The sequence below is a fragment of the Protopterus annectens genome, chromosome 14.part0, assembly GCF_019279795.1.
Source record: "Protopterus annectens isolate FY-2018-M chromosome 14.part0, PAN1.0, whole genome shotgun sequence".
Lineage (NCBI taxonomy): Eukaryota > Metazoa > Chordata > Ceratodontiformes > Protopteridae > Protopterus > Protopterus annectens.
The window spans coordinates 995,506,857-995,530,583 of NC_056748.1; the positions used below are offsets into that span (position 1 = coordinate 995,506,857).

The following is a 23,727-nucleotide window of genomic DNA, read 5'->3' on the forward strand; positions in this document are numbered from 1 at the left end:
TGACATCAGACAGCATGCTTCAGTATGCCAATGGGGGTTGTAGTGAGTGTAAATGTGGTCATAAGCATCATACACCACACACACACAGACACGGGTGCCAGTACTGACATGCATGTGTGCACTGCTTCATGAAGGTGTTATGGTTGACGGTGCCAGATGGCTATACAAGGCTAAGTGATGGGTACACTTTGGCATCAGGTCACATGACAATGATCTGCATTGTGGCTTAGGGCTGTAGTGTCTGGAGTTGCCCACACAGGTGGGTATTGTATTCACCATCCAGTCACTATTGCGTGTGGCCAATGCTGTGCATTGCTTGCCATGTATGTGTTCCTTAGTCCATGATATGGACAGTGCCTGGGATGTGCACACCTCCCACATGCATGTACAGTGACATGTGGAACTCTACCCGGGGTGTCTGGCCCATGCTGTGTACACAGATCATTATCAGATGTGCCAGTCTTGGCCTCATATGGCGGGAACTGTTCATGGACAGCAGGTTGTCCCTGCACCTACACTGACAGCATGATACCGGTATTCCCTGGTGTCAGTGGTATCTGTCCATACAGGGCTTGTGTTTCAGGCATGTTATGTCCTTTGTGGGTCACATTTGATGGCACCACAGGTGTTGCAGGTGTCCAGTGGGGAACATGGGGGACTTGCACTGTCGGCATGTACAAGCCTATTGCACTGAAGGACAGGGTGCCATGCCCTCTGTAGCCCACTGCAATTACACCATAGTTACTATCAGTGGGCAATATGCAGGGTACTACCAACATAGCAGCTATTGCCTAGGCAAGTGTGTGGGTGTGTATATGAGACATGGGTTGAGTGTGTACCCTGGGTAATACAAGGGTTGCTAATGTTGTTCAGCTGGCACTGATGTCACATTTAGGAGTATGGATTTGCACCCCAGCCTCTTGGCTATTTCACATCCATTATCCCTGTACAGTGGACATTGTGATATATACTTGGCACACCATATAAGAAGTTTGCAAAACTCCACATTGAGTCCACTTGTTAAACACTCACAACCACCACCACCACACAGGATATGAATGACAAACACAGACACACACGTCATGTCTGGGATTAGAATTCCTACCTAACTAGTATATTACACTATAGCACTACACCATTATAGGACACGCCATGGAGATTATGGGAGTTCTCCTTCCCCAAAGGTGTATTTCACAGTAAATGACATCAGCAGATTGCCAAAGTAGGGCATCTGAATTGTAGCGAGTGTGACTAGCCTAAAATGCATTGCTCCCTATACAAACCTAGAAACTCACACAAAACATCCACAAGTGCCATGTGTGGGGATAGAACCCCTACCAGAGTTCTGTATCACACCACAGCATGATGCTGTTATAGAACACACCATGGAGATTACTGGAGTGCCCCTTCCCCAAAGGCATATTTCACAGTGAATGACATCGCAGGATTGCCAAAGTAGGGCATTTGTATTGCAGTGAATGTGACCAGCCTAAAATGCATTGCTGTCCATACATATACACACACACACACACACACACACACACACACACACAATTGCCAGGTCTGGGATTAGAACTCCTACCTAATTTAACACATTACAGCTGTGCGCAGTTATAGGACATTTTACGGAGATTACTGGGCTACAACCTTCCCAGAGGTGGATTACATCAGCAGCCTTGCCAAAGTACAGTATTTGAATTGTAGGGAGTGCTCTCTACACAGACGGCAACTGTGCCATGTCTGGGATTGGAACTCCTACCTAGTTTATCACACTACAGCAGTACCCAGTTATGGGACGCACCACGGAGATTACTGGGCTACAACTCTCCCAAAGGTGCATTTCACAGTGGATGACCTCAGCAGGCTTGCCATAGTAGGGCTATGGGGAGGGCAGTGTGTGCGCATGGTTCATAACCCATTCATCTACAGGTCGACACACTACATGCAGGCACACACAGGGTCATATTTCACAGGTACGTGAATACAGCTGCTAGATGACTACTTCCTTGTATAGTCATGTACAGCTAGCACGTGCACCACATAGTTTGTAATGCTGACAGATACCAGTGGCTAGTATCTACAGTGAGTGACATCTGAACCTCATATGGTTATGGCCCTTTAGCTGTGTGCTGGGTGGGACAGGACTGTATGGCTCCTTGTCACAGTCACCCTCTTCAACAAATCTATGTACGTCTACCTCTGGCTTATTATAGAGTGTTGTCCTTAGATATATGTCACATAGTACACTCCCTACACATGGTTGAGCACAGGTAGTGTAATGTTTGGCATCCCTTTTACTGTATGTGAGAGTCCAAGAGATGTGTTATTCTCTGGGTCCCTCCTGTGTCAGTTTATGTGCTATGCATTGCCTCTTTGCCAAGGCCAGGGCATACTGAGCACGCCTCCTCCTGCCTCCTGGGGCAGGCTCAGGTTGTTCCTCCTCCGAGTCACTCTGTGCCGGTGTAGGCCTTGGCAATGTTGGGGGGCTGTGTGTCGCTGCCCCATGCTGTTCCTGCCGCAACTGTTTCTGCAGGATCATATTGTGTAGCATGGCACATACGAGGACAATTTGGTTACATGTAGCTGGTGAGTACTTCAAGGCTCCACCGGATGTGTCCAGGCACCGGAACCATGACTTAAGCATCCCAAACATACACTCTACTATAATTCTGGTCTGTAGGTGTGCCTCATTATGGAGTTTGCATTTCTGATGGGTGTCATCAGCCACGGCTCCAGTGCATAACCAGTACCCCCCAATAGGTGACCGTGAGGGATGTCCCCATTGGCAAATCTCTGGTACAGCTGCATCAGATGCCAGATGTGAGAATCGTGATAGCTTCCAGGGCAGCCAGCACACACACATTCATTATTATGCCCTGAGCATCGCACACGACTTGGCAGTTGATGGAGGGGAAGCTCTTGTGGTTGATGTAGACCCTACCCCACTCACTGGGTGGTGCTTTGATGCATATGTGCGTGCAGTCTATAGCACCCACTACCTCAGGGTATTCTGCTATTTGATGGAAAGGTTGCATATTGCTGGCCAACGCCTCACGGGTGTTGGGGAAATATACATGCTCACCGACATGTGCTGACATGGCATCCAGGAACTGGAGCTCCCTGGATGTTGATGCCTGTGAGATGCCCATCATATCCCCAGCTGGCATTTGGAAGGTACATGCGGCTAGTATTCTTCGGCCTACACATACCTTGGTATCCACTGGGATGGGTTTCCCCTCTGTTAGCTCTGTGTGTCAGGTGTGGCCGGCACAACAACAATTTGCTGTAGGAGGTCCCTGTCCACCCTATAGCGCTCCAGCATCTTCAGCTCATGTAGCCCCTGGTAGGTTACCCTGGGTTGTACACTCTTCTCCATCTCCTCACTGTGTGTTGGTCGACAGCATTCACATCCTCACTACCCTCAGCCTCTTCCACAAGTATGATAGCTATTGCAGCCCCTATCATTTTGCTGTTGTGAGTGTTAAAAGTTCCCTGCTTGTTTACACCGGTGGTGTAGAGTGTGGGGGGAAAAAAAAGAGAGAGGAAGGTGTTTGCATAGTTTATAGTAGTGTTCTGGGCTGGTCTGCTGCCTGTGTAATTGCCTGACTCTGATGCATTTCACCTGCCACCTATGTTAGTTCTCCTAGATTACCTTCCTACTGCTGTTTTTCCTTCCCACTGCCTTCCTGTTTAAGTCCAGGGATGCGCCGCGCAAAGTGCTCAAATGTGCAGAGCTGCTATTTCCTGGTTTAACTTTTTTTATAAACCTTTAAAACCCAGTGTGCAGCACCCACACCTGCTTAGGCAATGTACAGAGAGCTAGGCAGAGTCATACACACCCCCTTGCTTAGCTGTGCTTAGCCAGGAGCAAACCTGAGCCACAGGGCTCCAATCTGCTTACAGTATGCCTGACACCCCCCTATGATGTTAGCTAACTCCTAGGCTTGCACCAAGCTATTCCTACTCTTACACTGTTGGGACCTGACAAGCATGCTGGGCTAAGATTCACTATCATTCCCCTCATTTGCATAGGATTGCCTGCTAATGCATAGTTACATGTCTCACACTGAGCCTCCCCCCTTAGCAACCACTACTCACTGGCCATGTTGTCTTCTGCCTGCCACTGACTTGCATGGCAGAATAGTGATTTTTATTAGAATGATTATTTTAGGTTTATTTGGTTATTTTCCCCCGATCCTATTTGCGCGCCGCTGCCCTACGCTTAAACAGCAGAGATCGGCTAAAAAAAAATAAAAGATGATTTTTTTATTTTTTATGTTGTTTGCAATGCCAATGGCCTTATACGTGGCCATTGGCCCGTTTCCTGAATGATATGCAGTCTTTATTTGGAGCTGTCATGAAATGTACTCGGTTACTAACAGAGTACATTTCTGCAGATTGCACTAGTCCTGCTTAGCCGATTGCAAGCTTCCTGGATCGCAAAATCACCTCATTTGCATGGATTTCTCCTGCAAATTAGGTAATTTGCATACAGGGGCTTAGTCCGTGCAGGACTAGCGCAGGAGGGCTCGTGCACACCCCTGCAGGCTGTTCCTGGATCGCACAGCAGACATATTGCCTGCTAGAGCTCCTGCAAGCGTGCAAGGCATACATATTCCAGGGGTTTGTTTTCAACTGTTACCATTTATACCCAAAAAATATTTTAGAAGTGATTTCCTTTCATACAAGCATTCTTTATATACCCTCTATGTCATATATATTTGTTTACACAGTAGACATTCTGTGCTTTTTGAGTGTTGAAGTTTCAAAGAGATGCTAAGAAAAAAAAATGCACTTGAGTACATTGAGTATGCCTAGCTACACCCTTGCTCTGACAGTGTAACATTTGTACACACACAACAACGGATGACTAGTCAATAGGGAATCTGTAGACTAAAAAAATAGCAAGTATATACTCCGTTGTAAAGATACATTTGCCAGCCACAAAAGCAGGGTACATTTCAGCGTTGGTGTAATTACAAAGTGTCATATTTGCAGACACAGGAAACGTACGTTCATAACAGAATGATGCAAGTAGCGTCTGCACTATGCTCGCCATTCATGTAAACTCTTGGCGTTAATCCAGTGGAACAAAGTCCGCTTTTACGAATGAGAGTAGCCGTTGCTCCGGTGAAATAAATAAAATAAATACTCAAGAAAAGTAGAATGACTTCTCCCAAACAACAGTAATATGGAACCCAAACTAGTGGCATACACGAAGTGGTTTGGGCATTTTAGCAACAACCAAGGGCACACCATTCCCCAGGCCATACTTACCTACAGCTGCATACCACCGAGTGGTAAAAGTCGCAGGTACCGGAGCACAACGAGCTCCCGCACTCACGTGCCACAACGCTGTTAAAGTTCTCCTGCACAAAAGTGACATCTTTACAGCACACACGTTTTATCCAACAGTACGGCTACCCAACGTTTTACAAAAACCTACAAGTTCATGGGAAGTTCCTCCCCTTAGTACACGCCCCCAAGAGCAAGCTCTCAACAGCACTTGTCCGCAGAAAAATTGGCATCGGGTTGAGGATGTAGCGTCATCAAGACGTAGCGCGTAGAAGCGGAAAGGAGTTCCAAAGGGATTATTCGGGCTTTCACGTAATTTAGAGTTCTACGCGTACAGTCTGCACCTCTTTGGTTATCTGTGTTGTGAAGAGGAGAGTAAAAAAAATGACAAGTTATTTCCTATGTCAACGGTTGCATAACACAGTTATTATCTCTTAGCGTTACATTATATCCAAAATGAGGAACCCTTTCTATCGTAATGTGGAACATTTACTAACAGTTTCATCTGGGAAACTCATCGGATGGTTAAAATCAAGAGCGTAGCAAGGCATACTTTCTGAACTCTATTTAATATACTTTTCTTAGCGTCCATTGAAAACATGAGGGTTTTCTTAGACTTTACTATTGCGAGAACTATTTAAGTTAATGTGTCCAGTAAAAAGTGTGTGGTGATGATGTTAGTGCCAGCTATGCCGGAGAGAGCAGGGCAGTGCATGTGTACGTATGCCAGCATAGCTAGCTGGAGATTTGTAAAGTATTATATATCGTTTGTATATCAAACTGATTTGTACTGGTGCTTGTGTTGAAAATGTATTTGTAAAGCAACTTGGGTTAAACATGTACCAACCGTGAGTCCTGCTGGATAGAAAAGAAATGCACCGGTATGTCAGACTGTATTGTAACTGTTGAAATAAATATAGTGTAACAGAGAATACTGTAAGAGAAGGGGTTAATCTCAGTCCAGCTAACTTTCAAAAATAGCCTGAAATTAAATTACCTGGTTTAGGCCATGAAGATTGTATCTTACAGTTCTGTGTGCAGCCAGAGACAAAATGTCTGTGAAAATCAGGACTAGGGATCCTACTGTATTGTCTCCTCAGGGGTGAACTAATTGCTACCCTGGAAAGGTGGGCATTTTTGAAATGGTTTTATAGCTTCCAGACGGTATATAAAGGGGGTAGTGCGGGAACTAGAGTCAGACAACCAAATGTATGTAATGTCATTCTGTAATCCAGCACTGAATGATGTTTTAATACTGGGTGAGACAGAAGTCTCAGGCCAGTCTGTTTGTGAAACCTGACAAGAAGGAAGACCACTCTTCCACATTATCTTGCCTTGCTCTGGTAAGTGAAATAAGGGGCAGTAATTCTTTAGATCAGTCAGGAAAATATAGTGAGGTTAGTTAAGTATTGTTTTTCTGTATCTGTGTGAACCTTTCCATCTATGTTATTTTTAATATTGTTTATTTAGCATTTTTTTATTTATTTTACATTTGTTTACTGGGAAAGTCTTTGAGCAAAATACTTATCATTCAGTTTTTAAAAGTTAGGACTAATGTATGCAAACTTGAGTTAAGAGGTTTAAAAAGGGAGTAAAGTGTGTAGAGAAAGTGAGTTTGGTTAGTAAAAGGGTAATATAGAGAGATGGTTTTCGTCTGGGGCAATAGATTGGGCAGTCTTGATAGGTGAATTAGGTTTATTTCAAATTTGATATTTTACCCAGGTTCAATACATGGACAGATCCATGCAGCAGATAGGTGGGCTTAGTTTTTTGAATTGTACTATGTTGGAGTTGGATTTAATATCAAATGGAAGACTATTTCATATTTTGGTGATGCTACAGGAGTAGCAGGATTCTCCAGTGGGGCTTTTACATTTTGCTTTCTCTAGTAATGCCTTATTGCTAGAGCGAAGGGTCTGCTTATTTGAGTAGTGAGCCAGTAAGTTCTTTAGGGCTGGAGTTTATTATTTGGTGTGCCATTTTTAGCTGATTGAATTTTAGCACTGAGGTGAGTTCCAGCCATGAAAGTTTTCTGAGAGAGTGGCAGTGATGAGATCTGTAGTTAGCTCCTGTTACAAATTTTTTCTATTTTATTATAATAGGTTTCTAGTTTTATTAAATCTGACTTTCTAAGGTTGGTAAAGATAGGGGAAGCATAAAGTAGGGTTGAGGTAAAGTGGGTTCTAGCAATAGTAGCTCTGGTGTCTGCTGTAAGATAGTGTTTACATCCGTAAAAGGCACCATAGCTTCATGTTATTTTATTATTTATTACTAAATATATTTAAACTTTTCATTGTGACTAGTCTTTTAGAGAATATTTTAACCTTTGAGAGTACTTATATTTATTTGGTCACAATGTGGCTGCTCCTGAAAGACTTGCTGCATTGGTCAAGCACTACCATTTATATTAGTATTCATTTTACTCCGTATAATTGGATACCCTGATAACTTTGAGTAGCTGGCTATGGAGTGTTCTGGTGGCAGTATCTACCTTATAGGCTGGTAAATCTGTGCCAGCCTTTCCCAAGTGTGTGTGTGTGTGTGTGTGTGTGTGTGTGAAAATCAAATCTCAACTACATGGAGCAGGGACACAGAGCACTGGTTTCTCAGAGAGGGTGGTGAAGGACTTGGCTTGGAACACTCGTCTGAGGATTCAACTCTGCAGGGGCTTAGAGAGGGAGAGGGAAACCCAGCCCAAGGATTGAGTGTGTTCCCTCTGTGCTCTTAAGGGAAATTGTGCTTGATGCAGAGAGCTGCATCCAGAAATACTGTGTATATCTATTTTTGTTCAAAGTGAATGCCCCTCACCAGTGTCAGTGGTGAGGCTTGAGGGTCCTTCATTACTGGCCCCGAGGAGGGGCATCATAAAGTACACAGCTTGTTTTTGTTAGAGGATTGCTAATCTAAAAACAATATTTTTAATAGAGGGAATAGCTGAAGAGGCAACATTTTGAGAGATAAAGCCAGTGTGCCGAACAGTCACAGCCCTTAAGGCTAAACAACGCACCTGATATACTTGTAATAGGTGACTCTATCGTCAGGCACACTGACGTCCCGCTCACCAGGCTGAACAAGGAGAAGGTCACGGTGAGCTGCCTGTCGGTCGCTAGGATCCGCCACATAACACAAGCACTCAGGTCACTCCAAGGCAAGTACAAATATGACTCAGTCATTGTCCATGCTGGTGTGAATGACCTGAGACGTACCTCCCTGGACTACATGAAAAGAGACATAGAGGAGCTCTCTGAGCATGTAGCCCAGGCCGGTATGACCCTGACCTTGAGTAGCATCTTACTCTCACCAAGAATGATGCCACAATATGAAGACAAGATGATCAATTTCAACAATTGGCTTGAGTATTGGTGTCATTCAAAGGGGATCCAATGCCTGTCAGCCTGGGATAACATGCTCGACAAGCCACGATGCTTCGCTAGGGACAGCTTGCACCTGTCACCCCTGGGCTTTCGGATATTGGCAAAGGCTCTTGCCACCCCCATAGTGCCTTTTTTAGGCAAGGCTCAAAAGACAAACCCACCTCCATAGGTATCACAAGGGATAAGAAACTAAGAGTAATGCTACTCAAAGCCAGAAGTCTAAACCTCAAGATGCACGCACTCGAAACTCTCCTTAGCATGCAGAACATCGATATCTGTGCAGTAACAGAAACCTGGTTCAAGGCTCCCGAGAGCACCCCAGCACTACCAGGTTATACCTCATACCATGTTTTTTGGCCCCAAAACTTGGACTGAACCACAAAAGGAGGGGGAGTATCAATATTCGTCAAAGATACCCACACCTCCAGGTTGGTGGCACAGCACGAAGCATCAGAGACTATCCATGTGCAACTAACAGTGGGTAAAACTACCTTCCAGTTTATAGCCTGCTACAGACCACCCTCCCAAACCCAGGAACCCCACTCGGCCTTCCTGAGAACACTGGAAAATATGAAGGTCTCTCCAAACACCATTATATTGGGTGACTTCAACTACCCAAACATAGACTGGGAGCATTACTCTAGCTCCAACACCCTAGCCCAAAGGTTCCTAGAATTTATAAACTCAAATGCTATGGAACAACTTGTTGCCACTCCCACAAGAGGGGAAAACATACTAGACCTGATCATCACCAACATGGGGACTCTATGCTCCAGACCAGAAGTGTATCCCTCACTGGTAAGATCAGACCATAAACTAATCTCACTAGATATTCACATCCCGACCCCAGCCCCTGCCCAGTAAACCACAGTGAAAAACTTCTCCAAAGCAAATTTCACACTCCTCAAAACTGAGGTGGAATCCTTCAAAGCCCCTGGGCCTTTGGACAATACGGCCCAGACCGCAGAATCCTTTATAAACGCATTCTATGAACACCTTCAGGAATGCATGGATCATGCAATCCCAAACAAAACCAAGACCCAATCCTCCAAAGGCAGGCGTCCTGTCTGGTGGACCCCAGCCATAAACAAACTATACAATAGAAGGAGGAAGCTACTACATGATAGAGCAAAATCCCAAAAAGGGAAGGCATCTTTGATCAGTATTAGCAAAAAACTACGGGCACTCATAAAATCGTCTAAGGCCAGCTTTGAGAGAAAAATTGCACAGGACACTAAGGATAATCACAAGGCTTTCTTTAGTTATGTTAGGAACCTGGGTGGGAATTCCCAGATATGCTCAGAATTAGTCCAAAATGACAAAAAATACACCGAACCCACAGACATTGCCAACATCCTAGCTGACAGGTTCAGTGCAAACTCCCCCCCCCCTTCCCCACCAAAAGGGCAAATATCTATCCCAGCAGAGTGCTGCCCCCCTGACATCAGATGCTCAGGTAAGAGCTGCCCTCTCCAAAGCAAAAAATACAGCATCAATGGGACCAGGCGGTGTCCCGGGCTGTGTCCTACATGAACTCCAAGAAGAACTAAACCCAAACATAAAACTACTGTTCAATCTCAGCCTTACTACAGGATATGTACCCAAAGAGTGGTGTACAGCAACAGCGTCCCTCTCCACAAAGGTGGTGCCTCAACGGATCCTGGAAACTATCGCCCCATAAGCCTGACTAGCTTGGTCTGCAAAGCTATGGAAAGGATCATCATGGACCTCATAAATAAAGATATTGGGGACCTACAGACACTGGATCCTACCCAGTTCGGCTTTGTTAAGGGCAGATCCTGCCTCTTAAACCTGGTTGATTTCTTTGAAACAGTCACCAAGGCCATTGACGAGGGGAAGGTGGTCCACACAGCCTACCTGGACCTCGCAAAAGCCTTCGATACAATACCCCACTCAGGCATTATAGATAAACTCACCAGCTTAAATATAAACCCGTATGTCACTAGATGGGTTGCAAACTGGCTCAAGGACAGAACCCACATGGTTAGAATTGCTGGAGCCATGTCAGACTCCAAACCAGTTACAAGTGGCGTCCCACAAGGCTCAGTCCTGGGACCTTTCTTGTTCGGTATATATTTCTCGGAGGTACAGGCCAACACAGAAGGACTGTGGCTGACAAGTTCGCAGATGACTGCAAACTGGGTGCCATAATTGACTCTCCAGCCGACACAAGCATCCTACAAAATGGCCTCATAGAAACAGACAACTGGTGCCAGAGCCATGGCCTCAAGCTAAACACCAAAAAGTGTATAGTCATCCCCTTCGGCAAAAACAAAGTGCCCACAAATTACCACATAGATGGTAATCCACTAAGTACGGAAGAAGTAATTAGGGACCTGGGGACCCAAGTTGATAGCAATCTCTCATTCGACAATCACGTGGCCAAAGTGGTTAGAAAAACATTTTATATAGCCCACCTAATCATGAAGGGATTCACATGTAGATCAGGGGAGGTCATCGTGCCTCTTTACTCATCCCTCATCAGGCCCATAATTGAGTACAATGCCCCTTTTGGGATGTACCTTACCAGACACCTGCAGCAACTGGAAAGACCCCAAAAGTACTTCACCAAGAGGATCAAAGGGCTCAAACAGATGCCATATGCTGCCCGGTTAAAGAAACTCCAGCTCTACTCAGTGGCATACCGCCTGCTCAGAGGTGGTCTGTGCCTGACATATAAAGCCATGTCCAACCCGGAATTAATGGACATGCTGCACCTCAAAAAATCCAAATCCCATCGAGCTACGCGCTTGAGAGTCTTGAACCTCAGCACTGAAATAAATAGGACATGCTGGAGGGACAGATTCATAACCCAGAGGCTCCCTTCACTCTGGAATAAAATCCTAGTCCAGGTTAGGCAGAGTCCCTCATTGACTCTCTTCAAGAGGAATCTTGATGAGTGGATGGGAGATCGTAGATTTACTCCGGGTATCACTTCTGTGTCACTGTTAGACAGAGGCACAGTATACTAACCTTGGAAAAGGGCATAGCAGAATTCATTTTAAAATGGGTGGTGAAAGCCAAACACACTCTGGCTAGGCTTGTAAATGCCCTAGGGCAGATAGCCTAGTATGAACCTATATGGCCATTTTTTATAATGGAATATGATATGTGGGCAGCATTAACAGCTTATGAGTGCAACACAGAATTTTCTGGCTGCACCCCTGGTTAAAATGTGATATTTTTTTTACAGAATCATTTGTTTAATGAAATAATATGATTATGTTCTTCTTACCACTGATATCAGTTAAAAAAATGTGCTAACATTAAATCTGGGACTGACCCTTTCAATGTGAAAGTTCAAGGAATATGAAATAAGACCCCAAATGAGGAATATTCTTTGCAATGATATACACTCAACAAGTATGCAGTTATTTTGCATCTGAAACACCTAAAGGTTATAGGAAATAGAATATGAAGCTCAAATCCTGCAAGAATAAGCTTTAATTTTGACAAAAAAGTCAAGTTCTGTCCTTTGCACTGGCTGTATGTTTTGTCTTTCAAAATGTCATGTTTCCACAAAAAATGTCGCACTTTGGGCATTTGAAAAGGTGGCAAGGCTAACCACATGTTAATATTGACAGTTTATCATGGATATTTCTCATTCATTCTTTCACTTGTTATCCCTTTAATCCATTTCAGAGCTAGAATCAGTCACCCTGCATAATGGGCACAAGGCGGAGAGAAACTAATTCAGTTTGTAATGTCAATCTACCATAGGATGCACATTCACTAACAAGCAGTTGCACTTATAGGCAATTTAGAAAATCATTCAATTTACTCTTAGTACGGCTGTGAGAAGTGCTTTGCTTCTCCAGTTCAATTTAAAACTGCAGTGGTTTATTTGCAGGTCATTGTGGGTTGCCCCCAGATTGTTTGGAATTTATTCTATAACCAATCTCCTTTAGAATTAGGGAAAATGCCCCAGATCAGGGCCAGGTTTTAAAATATTAATGCTGCCAATTCAAAACACCGCTCTCAACAATCAGGGACAAATCTCAGCAGAATTAGGGACAAATCCACAAATAATCAGGGACACTTAAAATATCAGTACTATTGACATGAGACATTGGCAGAACAAGAGAGTATAAAACTGTGTACATTTTTGGAAGTAAAAGAAGTGTATAAATATAATTATTGCTATTATTTATTAAGCATGATTTACCACCCTTTCTCCAAAAGTCACAAGGTTTAAGATGAACAAAACTAAAATTTGAGTAAAAATAAAAATTGGCAGAATAAAAGAATGTGAATTAATATACGTTTTATTTTTTAAGAAAATGTGTTAATATTTTGAAAATGAGATGGGTTAATCAACACACAGTCAAACTATATACAAAATGTCTGCATCATATTTATGAGTAAAATGAGGTCTGTAACTTCAATGACTGTCATTATTTATTAACCGTAATGACACCCTTTCTCCCAAATTGCCGGTTTTAGGAGGGACAGAGCAAAAGTTTGAGCCAAAATTAGCAACAGTTGAGAGGTATGATACCAAAGACTGTTTTAACATACTTTATTAAGCTGATCATTGCTTAGCCTATATGCACATTAGTTTGTTGTACCTGCAATCCAAAATAAACAAGACAAGAAAATAACATGAATATATCATAGTTTATTTATTTATTCATATATTTTTTTTGTTGTTGCTAGGACCAGCAGGACAAAATATGACTGTTTCATAATTCCTTTATTTATTCATGTTTCTTTGCAGCCCTGTTAATGAAATGGTGCTGAGAGCCTTCAGAGTCATGATCCTGGCTAGTGGCAGCTAATTATATACAGCAGAAACAAACCTAAATGTGACTACTGTGTTATCTGTACAGATCATAATTAACATAAAACAGGCAAACTAAATGGTAAGTATACATTAATGGCACAAGGATTTCCTAGTACAGCAGTGCATTACATAAATATGCTGTAGTGACAAAATCATATTGTTTCTGACAAAATTAGCCCTTTGTGGTTTCACAAATCCATGCCTAAAAAGAAGAGTAATCCTAATTTTTTAATGAAAATATTACCTATTGAAGTTCAATATTATTTGCCTAGTCACCATTAAATGAACATAGATCCTGAAGGTATTTACAAATCTACATTGAAAAAATATATAAGGAAGTCAGATTATTATTATTATTATTATATGTTTTACTCCAGACATTTAAGAATTATTGCCTTTTGTTATGATGATATGAAAAGGTGTATAGAGGGTCATTTAGGGCTCAGTCCCCTGGAAGTGCTGCATGTTCAGTGTCATTTTTCAGGAGGAGCTCCTTAGGAAAGAGATATAAAGCAGGCACGGTCCAAGTTGCATTCTCAGTTTGGGGCCAGAGGAGGCTAAGGTAGTCCTTCACAGGATGCTAGACAGGGCCTTCACCACTGTGCAGACTTAAGAATTGTTAATGTTCCCAAAATGTTGTACTTTGAAGAGCCAGAAATAAATAAATGATGTCGAACAGTTTATTACTCATAACAGCAGATATTGAAATCCACAGCCTTCTCTTTCCTTCCTTTTTAAGATTTTCAGATATGTGTATATCAGTAGAGTTTATAGACAGATTTCCTTTGTTCTAGCTTGCATCCAATGTGAGTTCTGACAGCTTGACCAGCGAGAATATACTCAATTCATCCTAACAGGTGTTCTGCATACCTGGAGCTAATGAAAGGAGTTGGCAGTGATATATTGTACATGTGGAAGATTGTACACAAGTTATGGTCAGCTGCTTGGGGACCTGAGAGAGGCAACTTTGTAGTAATCAGAAGGAAGAGGAGGACTGGAGCAGAAACTGGTCTGGATTTCATTGTGCAAAATTAAAACTGCAGTTGTCTCTGAACGCTCTGGTATGCAGGTGTAGAACTGGGTATTTTGGAACTTCAGCTTTCCATATCTAAGAGTTTTAACACCTTCTACAGGATCTAATTTGTCATTACTGGTACATTGTCCAGCTGTGGTGCCTGGGAAGAGGCTACATAGTCACTGCTAATAAAATTGGATCTGAAATGCCATACCTACTGGTGGCATGCCTGAATCTTATATTTTGAAGACAAAGGAATGGATTAACATATCTAAAATTATGATGAATACCTCACTAAGCTCTGTTGTTGCAGCTTAGTTTTAAATTAAGTGCTGTAAGTAAATTTCTAGTGTCAGATGGTAATGAATTCCATAATACTGAGCCATGTTTAATAACTACATTTTCAGTTGCCATAATTGAGAATTTGGTTCTTTGCAAGGTAATGATGCTTTTATTTTGAGTGTAACGAGTATGTTGAAGTGTTGATGGAGAACTTTTTGTTGGCCAGACTAGGACAATGTGTATTATGCACTGGGTTCCTCACTAAAAGGAAAATAATACAGGGTGAAAATAACATGTCTGTGCAGACCATGTCAAAGCCCTGTCCCTTTACTTGGTCTTCTACAGACCACTGAGAAGAAATCTATGCCTAGCCTATAAAGTATTCTCCGATCTAGTCCTGATATTTCTTCTACACATTTCCAAACAAACAACACTAGAATTACCCGATCTAAGGATCTAAACCTCACCTGTTACATAAAACATGTTGGAGGGACAGTTATGTGTCTCTGAGATTATTCCTTCTCTAGAACAAAATCCCCATTCATGTGAAGCAGAGCTCTTCCCTAAACCTATTCAAATGCAATTTGGACCAGTGGAAGGGAAATTGCAAATTCACCCTGGCTTGTCAACTGCTTCCCTTATTGGACAAGGGGAGTTTGTAGATACCCTAATGCACAGGCATATACCAAAGCCAATCTAGTCCTCGGGCACTGGTAATTGGGAAAACTGGACATGAAGTGTCTTGGGCCACTAACCTAGTAGCCTCTTATCATTCTATAAATAAAGCAAATGAGTAAACCTACATGTATTCAATAGATAGCCAGTTCACTATTACTAAATAAAGATGGCAGTCGCCTCTGAACACGTAAGGAAACATGAACGTTTTATTAAGGCATACCTGTAGTTCAGAATTGGTCTTTAAATAGGGGAAAAGACTGCCTTCTGTAGCTTAGTTGTTAGTAAGTCTTTAAAACTCCCACTGAAGTCTAGTGCCTCTATATGCAAATTTTGAGTGGTTTATTAGTCTAGTAAGTTAGTGCAATAGTTTAAGGTAAGAGAGGGATCCAGCCACATCCACAGGTATTTAACAATTTCTTCTTGTCTAATAGGAGTACCGTAGGGGTGATAGTCAAAAGGAAGGCACATATTTTTTGGTCATACCAAAGATCACAGAATGTGTCTTTGTTGTTAACTGTTCAATATCTGGCAGAGTACAAATCCCAGATTCTGATAAATGTATCTGACATTCGTATTTGCAGAAACACACTGTCGCTCCCTGAATTAAGTGGTACCACTTTATCTGCATAAAGTCTTACATTAATTCCAGAAGCAATGAAATACAGAAAGAGAGCAACAATAATTATAGGCTTAAGAGAAAACTTTGTAAGACTCTCACACAAAATCTAGTGTCAAATAGCACTTATTAAAACAAACTGTAACTGATCTTTCAGTAGGATAACTCACATACTATGCAAGAAACCTTTTGCAAGGAGCAGTTTTCTCAGTTTGACAACTGGGAAGGCGAGATGAGCTGAGTTAGATGCTCATTGGAGGTCCACAAAGATTGCTCCCATACATTGACCCTTCCTCATGTTTTTGTATATCATATCTATAACACACAGATATGCTATAATAGTCCTGTACCAATTTCTAAATCCTTTTTTGTACTGGAATTATTAGTCTGCACTTTGAAGTGAAACCCATGATCTGTTTAGAAGCATGCACCTCATACTCCAAGGCAACAAATCCTCTGGGTAAGCGTAAAAGTTGTTAATATGTGAGCCCATTCCATGTAATTAGCTCAGCAGATCATGGCTTACTAAAGTGACACATTCACTTCGATAAGTGCTTGCTTCCACTTACCCTTTCGCTATTAGAAAACAACCTCAGTTTTTGACATTTACAAATTCTACCAGAGTATGTGCTGTGTGTAAAATAATTTGTCTGAACTGAATGACTATCCTAACTAGGATTTCCAAGGTGCAGTCTGACTCTTTCTGACAAATATTTTTTTCCTCTCATTATTGAATATTGCTTAGCTAACTAGCAAGCAATAGGTCTGAAATGTCTTCATACTCAATCTCAAACAAACTGAATTGGTGCTGGTGCATAGATGGAAGCCACTCTGGCCCTGGTTTGATATACTGAAAAGTGATTATGGAATTCAAAATCAGGGAGTAGAACTGGATGAGTTTAAACCTCATCCACTTTGTATTCCAACAGGCGTGGACTGATGGAATTCCTGTAAGATCTTCACTTTCTTTTCCATTTGAGAAATGTTAATTCCCTTGCTTGCATCTTTCAGCTGATACAGTTTCCTGATTTCTTTTGGGAGAATATACTTTTACAATCTTCAACTAATTTGCCTTCCTCTTTGCATTTGTTACCAATAACCACAGCTATCATGATTTACTTGATTGCTTAACTTTCCATTTCCTTTCTACTTTATTATCCCAAACTACAATTTTTTTAATATGTCACCCAAGAAGACTCCTATGTCTAAGATTTTCTTATGTTCTTGGCTAAGACCATTCCCCAGCATCTGAAAAAAGTGGACCATACCTGTCTCTGTTTGTTAAGCCCCTATACTCTCTATAGGCAACCCTTTTTTGCTCAGTATTTGTTGTCACTGTTTCATTTATCATTTGTTTTGTTTGACCCAAGCTCTCTTATTTTGACCTTGTTTGTCCCTGACATTCTTGGACAACTTCCTTTGAACAATAAAAAAGAGCACTTTGGAAGGAAACACCACACTGCTGAGTGTAATTCTTTAATTCCACAATAAAATGACATGCTGCTAGACAACAGACCACATGAATGCTCACAACTTTAAAATTGCATTTTCGTCACTATAAGGACTTTGCCACGGGGTTCTCATGTCTGCATAACTCTGATAATGCACCCAGTTCCTTATCCATTCTGAGCATCTTAGTGGTTGCCCACTGTCTAAAAAAGCATCATTATTGTCACAAATGTCTGTTTGGACAATCTCTAAATCATCTCTAGAATCCATAGCATGTTCAGGGTTCACATTCGCATCCCCCGTGTTATTATCCCATCTTTGGGAGGGATATGCCCATTTATTAGTTATTTGAATCAAACAAGTGAGTTCTTGAAATTCACAAATCACATTGACAAATACCAAATAGAGTTCCTGGATATTCTGTTATATGTAGAGAATGACCGAATTCACTCTAAGATTTTTCGTAAAAAAAACATACAGCAACTCCTTTTTGCATTACAACAGCTGCCACCCTGACCACCAAAAGAAAAATGTGGTTAAGGGGCAAATGATATGGATGTCCAGGTTGATAAGCCAAGATATCTGTTTTAAAGTTGAAATGACACATTTAGTTGACATGTTTAGGAATAGAGGATACCCAATGGAATTACTTAATAAGAACAGTACAAAGATAGAGAGGAGAAGATCCAGTGATTTTAGCAACATCCTTATGGACAATAATAGAAAACTTGATAAAGTTAACATCTCTGCCAATGGCAACCCCAGTCAAAATTATTCTTCTGGTATGGTGATGGAATTTAACCCAAAAGGAGCAAAAGTTAGGAACATTATTAATGCTGTATGGGATAGTGTTTTTACCCAAGATATTAAAGACATATTAGGAATTGCTTCCAAGTTTATTAATAGTAGAGGTTCCAACTTGAAAGAATTATTTGAAAACATTTTTATGAGTCATGACAACAGACCCTCACATATGAGTACATGTGGTACATGCAGTGTTTGTAAATATATTAATGATGGACCATACATACAAATTTGCAGTTACAAACGAACATTAAGATGTCCAGAACATTGTAACTATAATACTAAGATGGTTGTATATGTGGCTACTTGCCTGACATGTACCGCGTTCTATTTGGGGATGACTACAAGAAAACTCAGACTTCGTATTTTGGAACACATTAGGGACATTAGGAATAAGAAAACCACCAATGCCCTATTTAATCACAGTAATGTTTGTACTAACTACAAAAAATTTTTATTTTTTGCCATTGACAAGTTAACTATGAAAGATTTTGGGGGAGATTTTAAAATCCTATTAGAAGTTAAGGAATGTCTGTGGCAGTTACGCCTGGATGCTTCTAATGCACCAGACATTAATGAAAATATTTCCACAGCTTGTGTATTAAAACTTAAATCACAGTTTATTTAAATACACACTATAATTGCACAATACATTTCATGATCACTCATTTTTATTTTATTTTAGAATTTTAGTATGTAATAGTACTTTATTTATCAGCATGGTTGATATTCACACAGCAAATGTATTTATCTTATGTGGTTTCAGCAAACACAAGACTATAAGCTGAATATGGATGTTGGCAGGTTAATGTTTAATTATATTCAGGGTACTCATGTGACATTGTTTTAATTAAGTATTTAAGCAATGATTTTTGTATTGTTCACTGACTGTGAAGAAGCCCAATGGTGGGTGAAAGCGCTTATTAAGTTTTGGTTTCTGAAATAAAGCTGATTTTTCTCCTGGTATGGACCTGTCTGTTTTACTAGTGTTCATTAAAATACATACATAATTAAAACTATTATTTATTTTATTTTATTTATTTTACATTTGTTGACCGGGCTAGTCTAGCTGGACATACATCCGTTTTCAGTAGAGGCCCGGGGAGAAAAGCTCCAACACTAGCAGTAAACAAAAAATAAAAACAAAACAACGATATGAAAGAAAAAGTACAAAGTACAAAGGTAGCCTTGTTTAAAAAACAAATGACAAAAACAGACAATTATATAGATATGCATCATATACAGTTAGTCTAACAAAAACAGATATGCAAAACACAAAGATAGAATTGAATGAGACAAAGAATTTATAGTATAGCCTATTTCTAAGATGTAAAACGTCTAAAAAATTGAAAGTCTTATTTAGAGGCATAGTCAGGGGAGGGGAGGAAAGTTAGGAGTAGTGGAGAAGCAATTTCAGTCAGGGTTAGCACAAGGACAAAGCCACTGAGTTTTAAGATGTTCTTTGATATGTTTTTTGAAAAGAGAGGTAGAGTTTTGGTTAGATATTTCATGAGGGAGTTGATTCCAGGTTTTTCCTGCAGTATTTGAAAATAGTGAGTCCCCAGCTTTATTGTAAGATTTAGTCAAGGATACTAGGAGTTTATTAGCAGAGCGTAGAGTAGCTAGGTTTTTATAGGGTGAGATCAATGTAGTAAGGCTAGGGGTATTATCAGGGTAGAAAAGGGTCTTATGAATGATAAGTAACTGTTGATAGAGTAGGTGGTTATTCAGTTCTAACCAATCTAGTTGTTTGAGGTTAAGACAGTGGTGAGTTCTGAGGGAGTAGCAGTACTGAATCTAGCTATATTATTGTAACAGGTAGAGAGTTTGGTAATGTTATTTTTAGATAATTTAGTATATATAGCAGAGGCATAGAAAAGGGTGGAGATAAGGTGGGTCTGGGCAATGTATTTTCTAGCTAATGGGGTAAGGAAGGGTTTAATTCTATAGAGAGTACCAATTTTGTTGTTAACAGCTTTAATGGTGGTGTTAATATGGTCATCAAAATTCAGATGGTTGTCAATAGTTACACCTAATAGGCGAGTGGTCATATCTGGGTTAATATTGGTAGCATTATTAGAGGATATAGTGAAGAATGGTGTGGGAGATTTGTGAGTAGGAGTAAAGAGAAGTAGTTTTGTAATTTTGGGATTAAGGAGGAGGCATTGTTGCAAAAACCATTTTTCTACATTTTGGAAAACCGTTTGGGTGAGGGACTGGAGGGAGGGAACATTTTTTGCAGTGCAGATTAAAGTTGAGTCATCAGCATATTGAATGCAGGTGGCTTGAGGTATATTCAAGTGTAGGTCATTGATAAATAATGAAAAAAGAAGGGGACCTAAGATTGAGCCTTGTGGAACACCAATATTTACTGGGAGTAAAGAAGATAGGTTATTGTCCCAAAGCACTGCTTGTTGCCTGTTTTGGAGATAACTCCTAAACCATTGAAGTGCTTGTGAGTCAAGTGAATAGAGATTTAGTTTGTCAAGAAGTATATTATGGTTAACCATATCAAAGGCTTTTGACAGGTCTATGAACAGTGCGGAGGAAAAGAGGTTATTATTCCGATTATTATTAATAGAGTCAGTGAAGGAAAGAAGGGCAGTTGTAGTGCTGTGGAAAGGTCTGAAACCATGTTGACAGTTGGCTAGAAGTTTATTTTGTAGAAGGTAGTTGAGAATTTGTTTGTGTATGCATCTTTCCATTATCTTTGATAATGGAGAGAGTAAGGCAATAGGGCGAAAGTTTGAAAGCTCAGTAGAAGAGCCCCCTTTATGTAGAGGAATTATGTGAGATATTTTCCATAAGGTAGGGATTTTTCCTTCGGAGATAGTCCTGTTTATAAGTATGGATATGGGGTAGGCTATAGCTTTTGCAGCAATTTGTAGGTATACAGATGGGAGTTGGTCAGCAGATGGGGTACAAGGTTTAAGTTTTTTGAGAAGCTTAAAAATATGAGATGTAGCGACAGGTTGAATATGAAAGGTATTAGATGAGGTTTTAGAGGTATTTGGTAAGGAAGCAGTAGGTGTGGGTAATGAATTAGCTAGAGTTTGAATGGCTTCTGTAAAATAATTGTTAAAGGCATCTGGGATCTGGGTGGAATTGTTGAGGTTGAAGCCTGAAGGGGTAGGAGTAGTTGAATGTCCTGGTTTAAGAAGTTTATTAATACCAGACCAAAATTTTTGAGGGGTTTGTTGACTGGTTTGTTGAAGGTGAAGATAAAATTCCTTTTTATCTCTAAGAGTATCTTTCTTGGTGGCATTTCTTAATTGTTTAAAGAGGAGGTGATCAGATGGACATTTGGTAGCTCTCCATTTGGCCCATATTTTATTTCTTAGGATCATTTTTTGCTTAGTTTGTTTAGTTAGCCATGGGGCAGATTTGGATCTTATCCTGGTAGAGCAAAAAGGAGCATGATAGTCTAGGATTTTAAGAAAGTTGGTGTTAAAGTAGGTCACTGCCTCATCAAGTGCAAGGTGAGTCAGTGGAGACCAGTCACATGCTTGCAATTCATTCAGGAAATTATCAGGGTTGAAGAATTTTTTTGAGCGGGATGTGTTGAGTTTATGGGTAGTTGGGATGTGCAATTTTTGTCTAATGACATATGTAAGCATATGGTCACTAATATTATCAGGAAGGGTTCCTGGAGTATAAATGCTAGGTGGTTATTAATAAGGATCCAGTCAAGAGTTGTTTCTTTCCTATTTGGTTTATGGATTCTAGTTGGAGTGGTTATTAATTGAGAGAATCCATAGAGATTTATGTGGTTAGTAGGGTGCTGGGATGAACAGGTTATCCAGTCAATGTTAAAGTCACCAAGTATAATGGTTTCTTGGGGTAGTTGGTTAGAAAGTGAACTAAGTAAGTTTTCTAGAATCTGAGTATTGTTTCCAGGGGGAAGATATATACAAATTAGGTAGATAGATTTGTTGTTATTAATTTGGAGTTTGGTAGATAATATTTCAGATTTGGAGTCTAGCGATGGAAGTTCATTATAGAGGGTAACTTGGAGATTAGATTTATAGATAATGGCTATACCTCCGCCTTTCTTCTTTATGCGGTCACATCTAAGTATGTTATAGCCAGGAGGGGTAATTTCCTGGTCTTGTGTAACATACAAATGTAAAAAACGAATACATAAATATTACCACATCACAAAACCTTTTTAAAACAATAAATTCTGCTTTTAAAATTATGATAAAATTCATATTGCTATTAAAGTAGTGCAAATGGTTTGAATAAAAAAACTACAAAAACATGCATTTTCTTCCAGCTTGTTCTTTCTTCCACATCGGTTCCTTATGCCATCTAGTGGACAAATTAATTATTGCACCTTAAAAATTACAACTTCCTTTGAGTTTTGCAACTTTTATTCTCACTGAGATGCCGTCTTTGTGAGTCATATATCTCACCTACAGTAGCCATATGTCCTTCAGGCAGATAAGTTTTATTGTGATATTCATATCCCTTGGATACATCTTGTGCATTAACATGAAATGTTCATCCACTTTCTTCCACAGATTGGTGTTTGTCCATCTTGGCCTACTGGGCCAGTAGCTCTTGTAGTATGGAGTGAGAAGGCATGGATTAGAAAAGTCTCTAAATCCACAGTTCCACAGACTACATTTTGTCTTTGTTGCTTCTGTGTCTCCTCCCTATATTGCTGCTACCGATATAGATTTTTTTTCTCCATCTGTTTATCCTGCTTGTAATTATAATTCAGCTTTCTGTCCCTCATCTGCAGCACTACCATGTTTCTTATCCTGATCTTTGTCCCATTGCAGTCCTGTCTATAAGAGAGGTTTCAATATTTTATCTATCAGTCTATGAGCTTTATCAGTTTTAATCTGAACAGCAGGCTAGCATAATGTTCTATTACACTTTTAAACGGTGCGTTTTCCTCTTCCCAAGTTTCCATAGTAACATCAAGCAGCCTTTTTGAATGCCTGTGCTACAGAAGTTCGAATGGGTCAAACTCAGTTGAAGCTTGTGGCACATTAATAATTGTACACATCAAGCAGGGTAACACCTAGTCCCAGTTTTCCCTATCAGCATCAATAACTTTTTTTAACATGGATTTTAGTGTTTTGTTAAATATTTCTATGAAACCATCTGTCTGTAGATGGCAGATCTGATAACTTCAACCATCTTGACTTTAAATTACTGACATAACTGATACAGTAGCCTTGACATCAGGGGTGCCTTGGTCAGCCAGTGTGTCTCTTCAGAAATGCCACTGTGGAAAAAAACATAACAGTACCAGTTCTCTGATGAGGGACTTAATATTAGCTTTGCATAAAAGCTTTACTTCTAGAAGTTATAGGAGATCATCTTTTAATTCAAAATGGAGTAAAAATGAACAGGAGTATCTTGTTCACTGTCTTCTCCACAACCTTAGTTATGTTCT

At 40.5% G+C, this 23,727-nt stretch overlaps 1 protein-coding gene across 1 annotated transcript in view; it reads right to left on the bottom strand.

Annotated features, from left to right (window-relative positions):
• Window positions 1-5,491, bottom strand: part of ECHS1 (enoyl-CoA hydratase, short chain 1) — a 300,922-nt gene extending 295,431 nt beyond the window's left edge. Inside the window, exon 1 of the mRNA XM_044056792.1 lies at window positions 5,278-5,491. Coding sequence (XP_043912727.1) covers window positions 5,278-5,386 — 109 coding nt within the window. The 5' untranslated portion in view covers window positions 5,387-5,491. The remainder of the gene's footprint in view (window positions 1-5,277) is intronic.
• Between the last annotated feature and the right edge of the window lie 18,236 nt (window positions 5,492-23,727).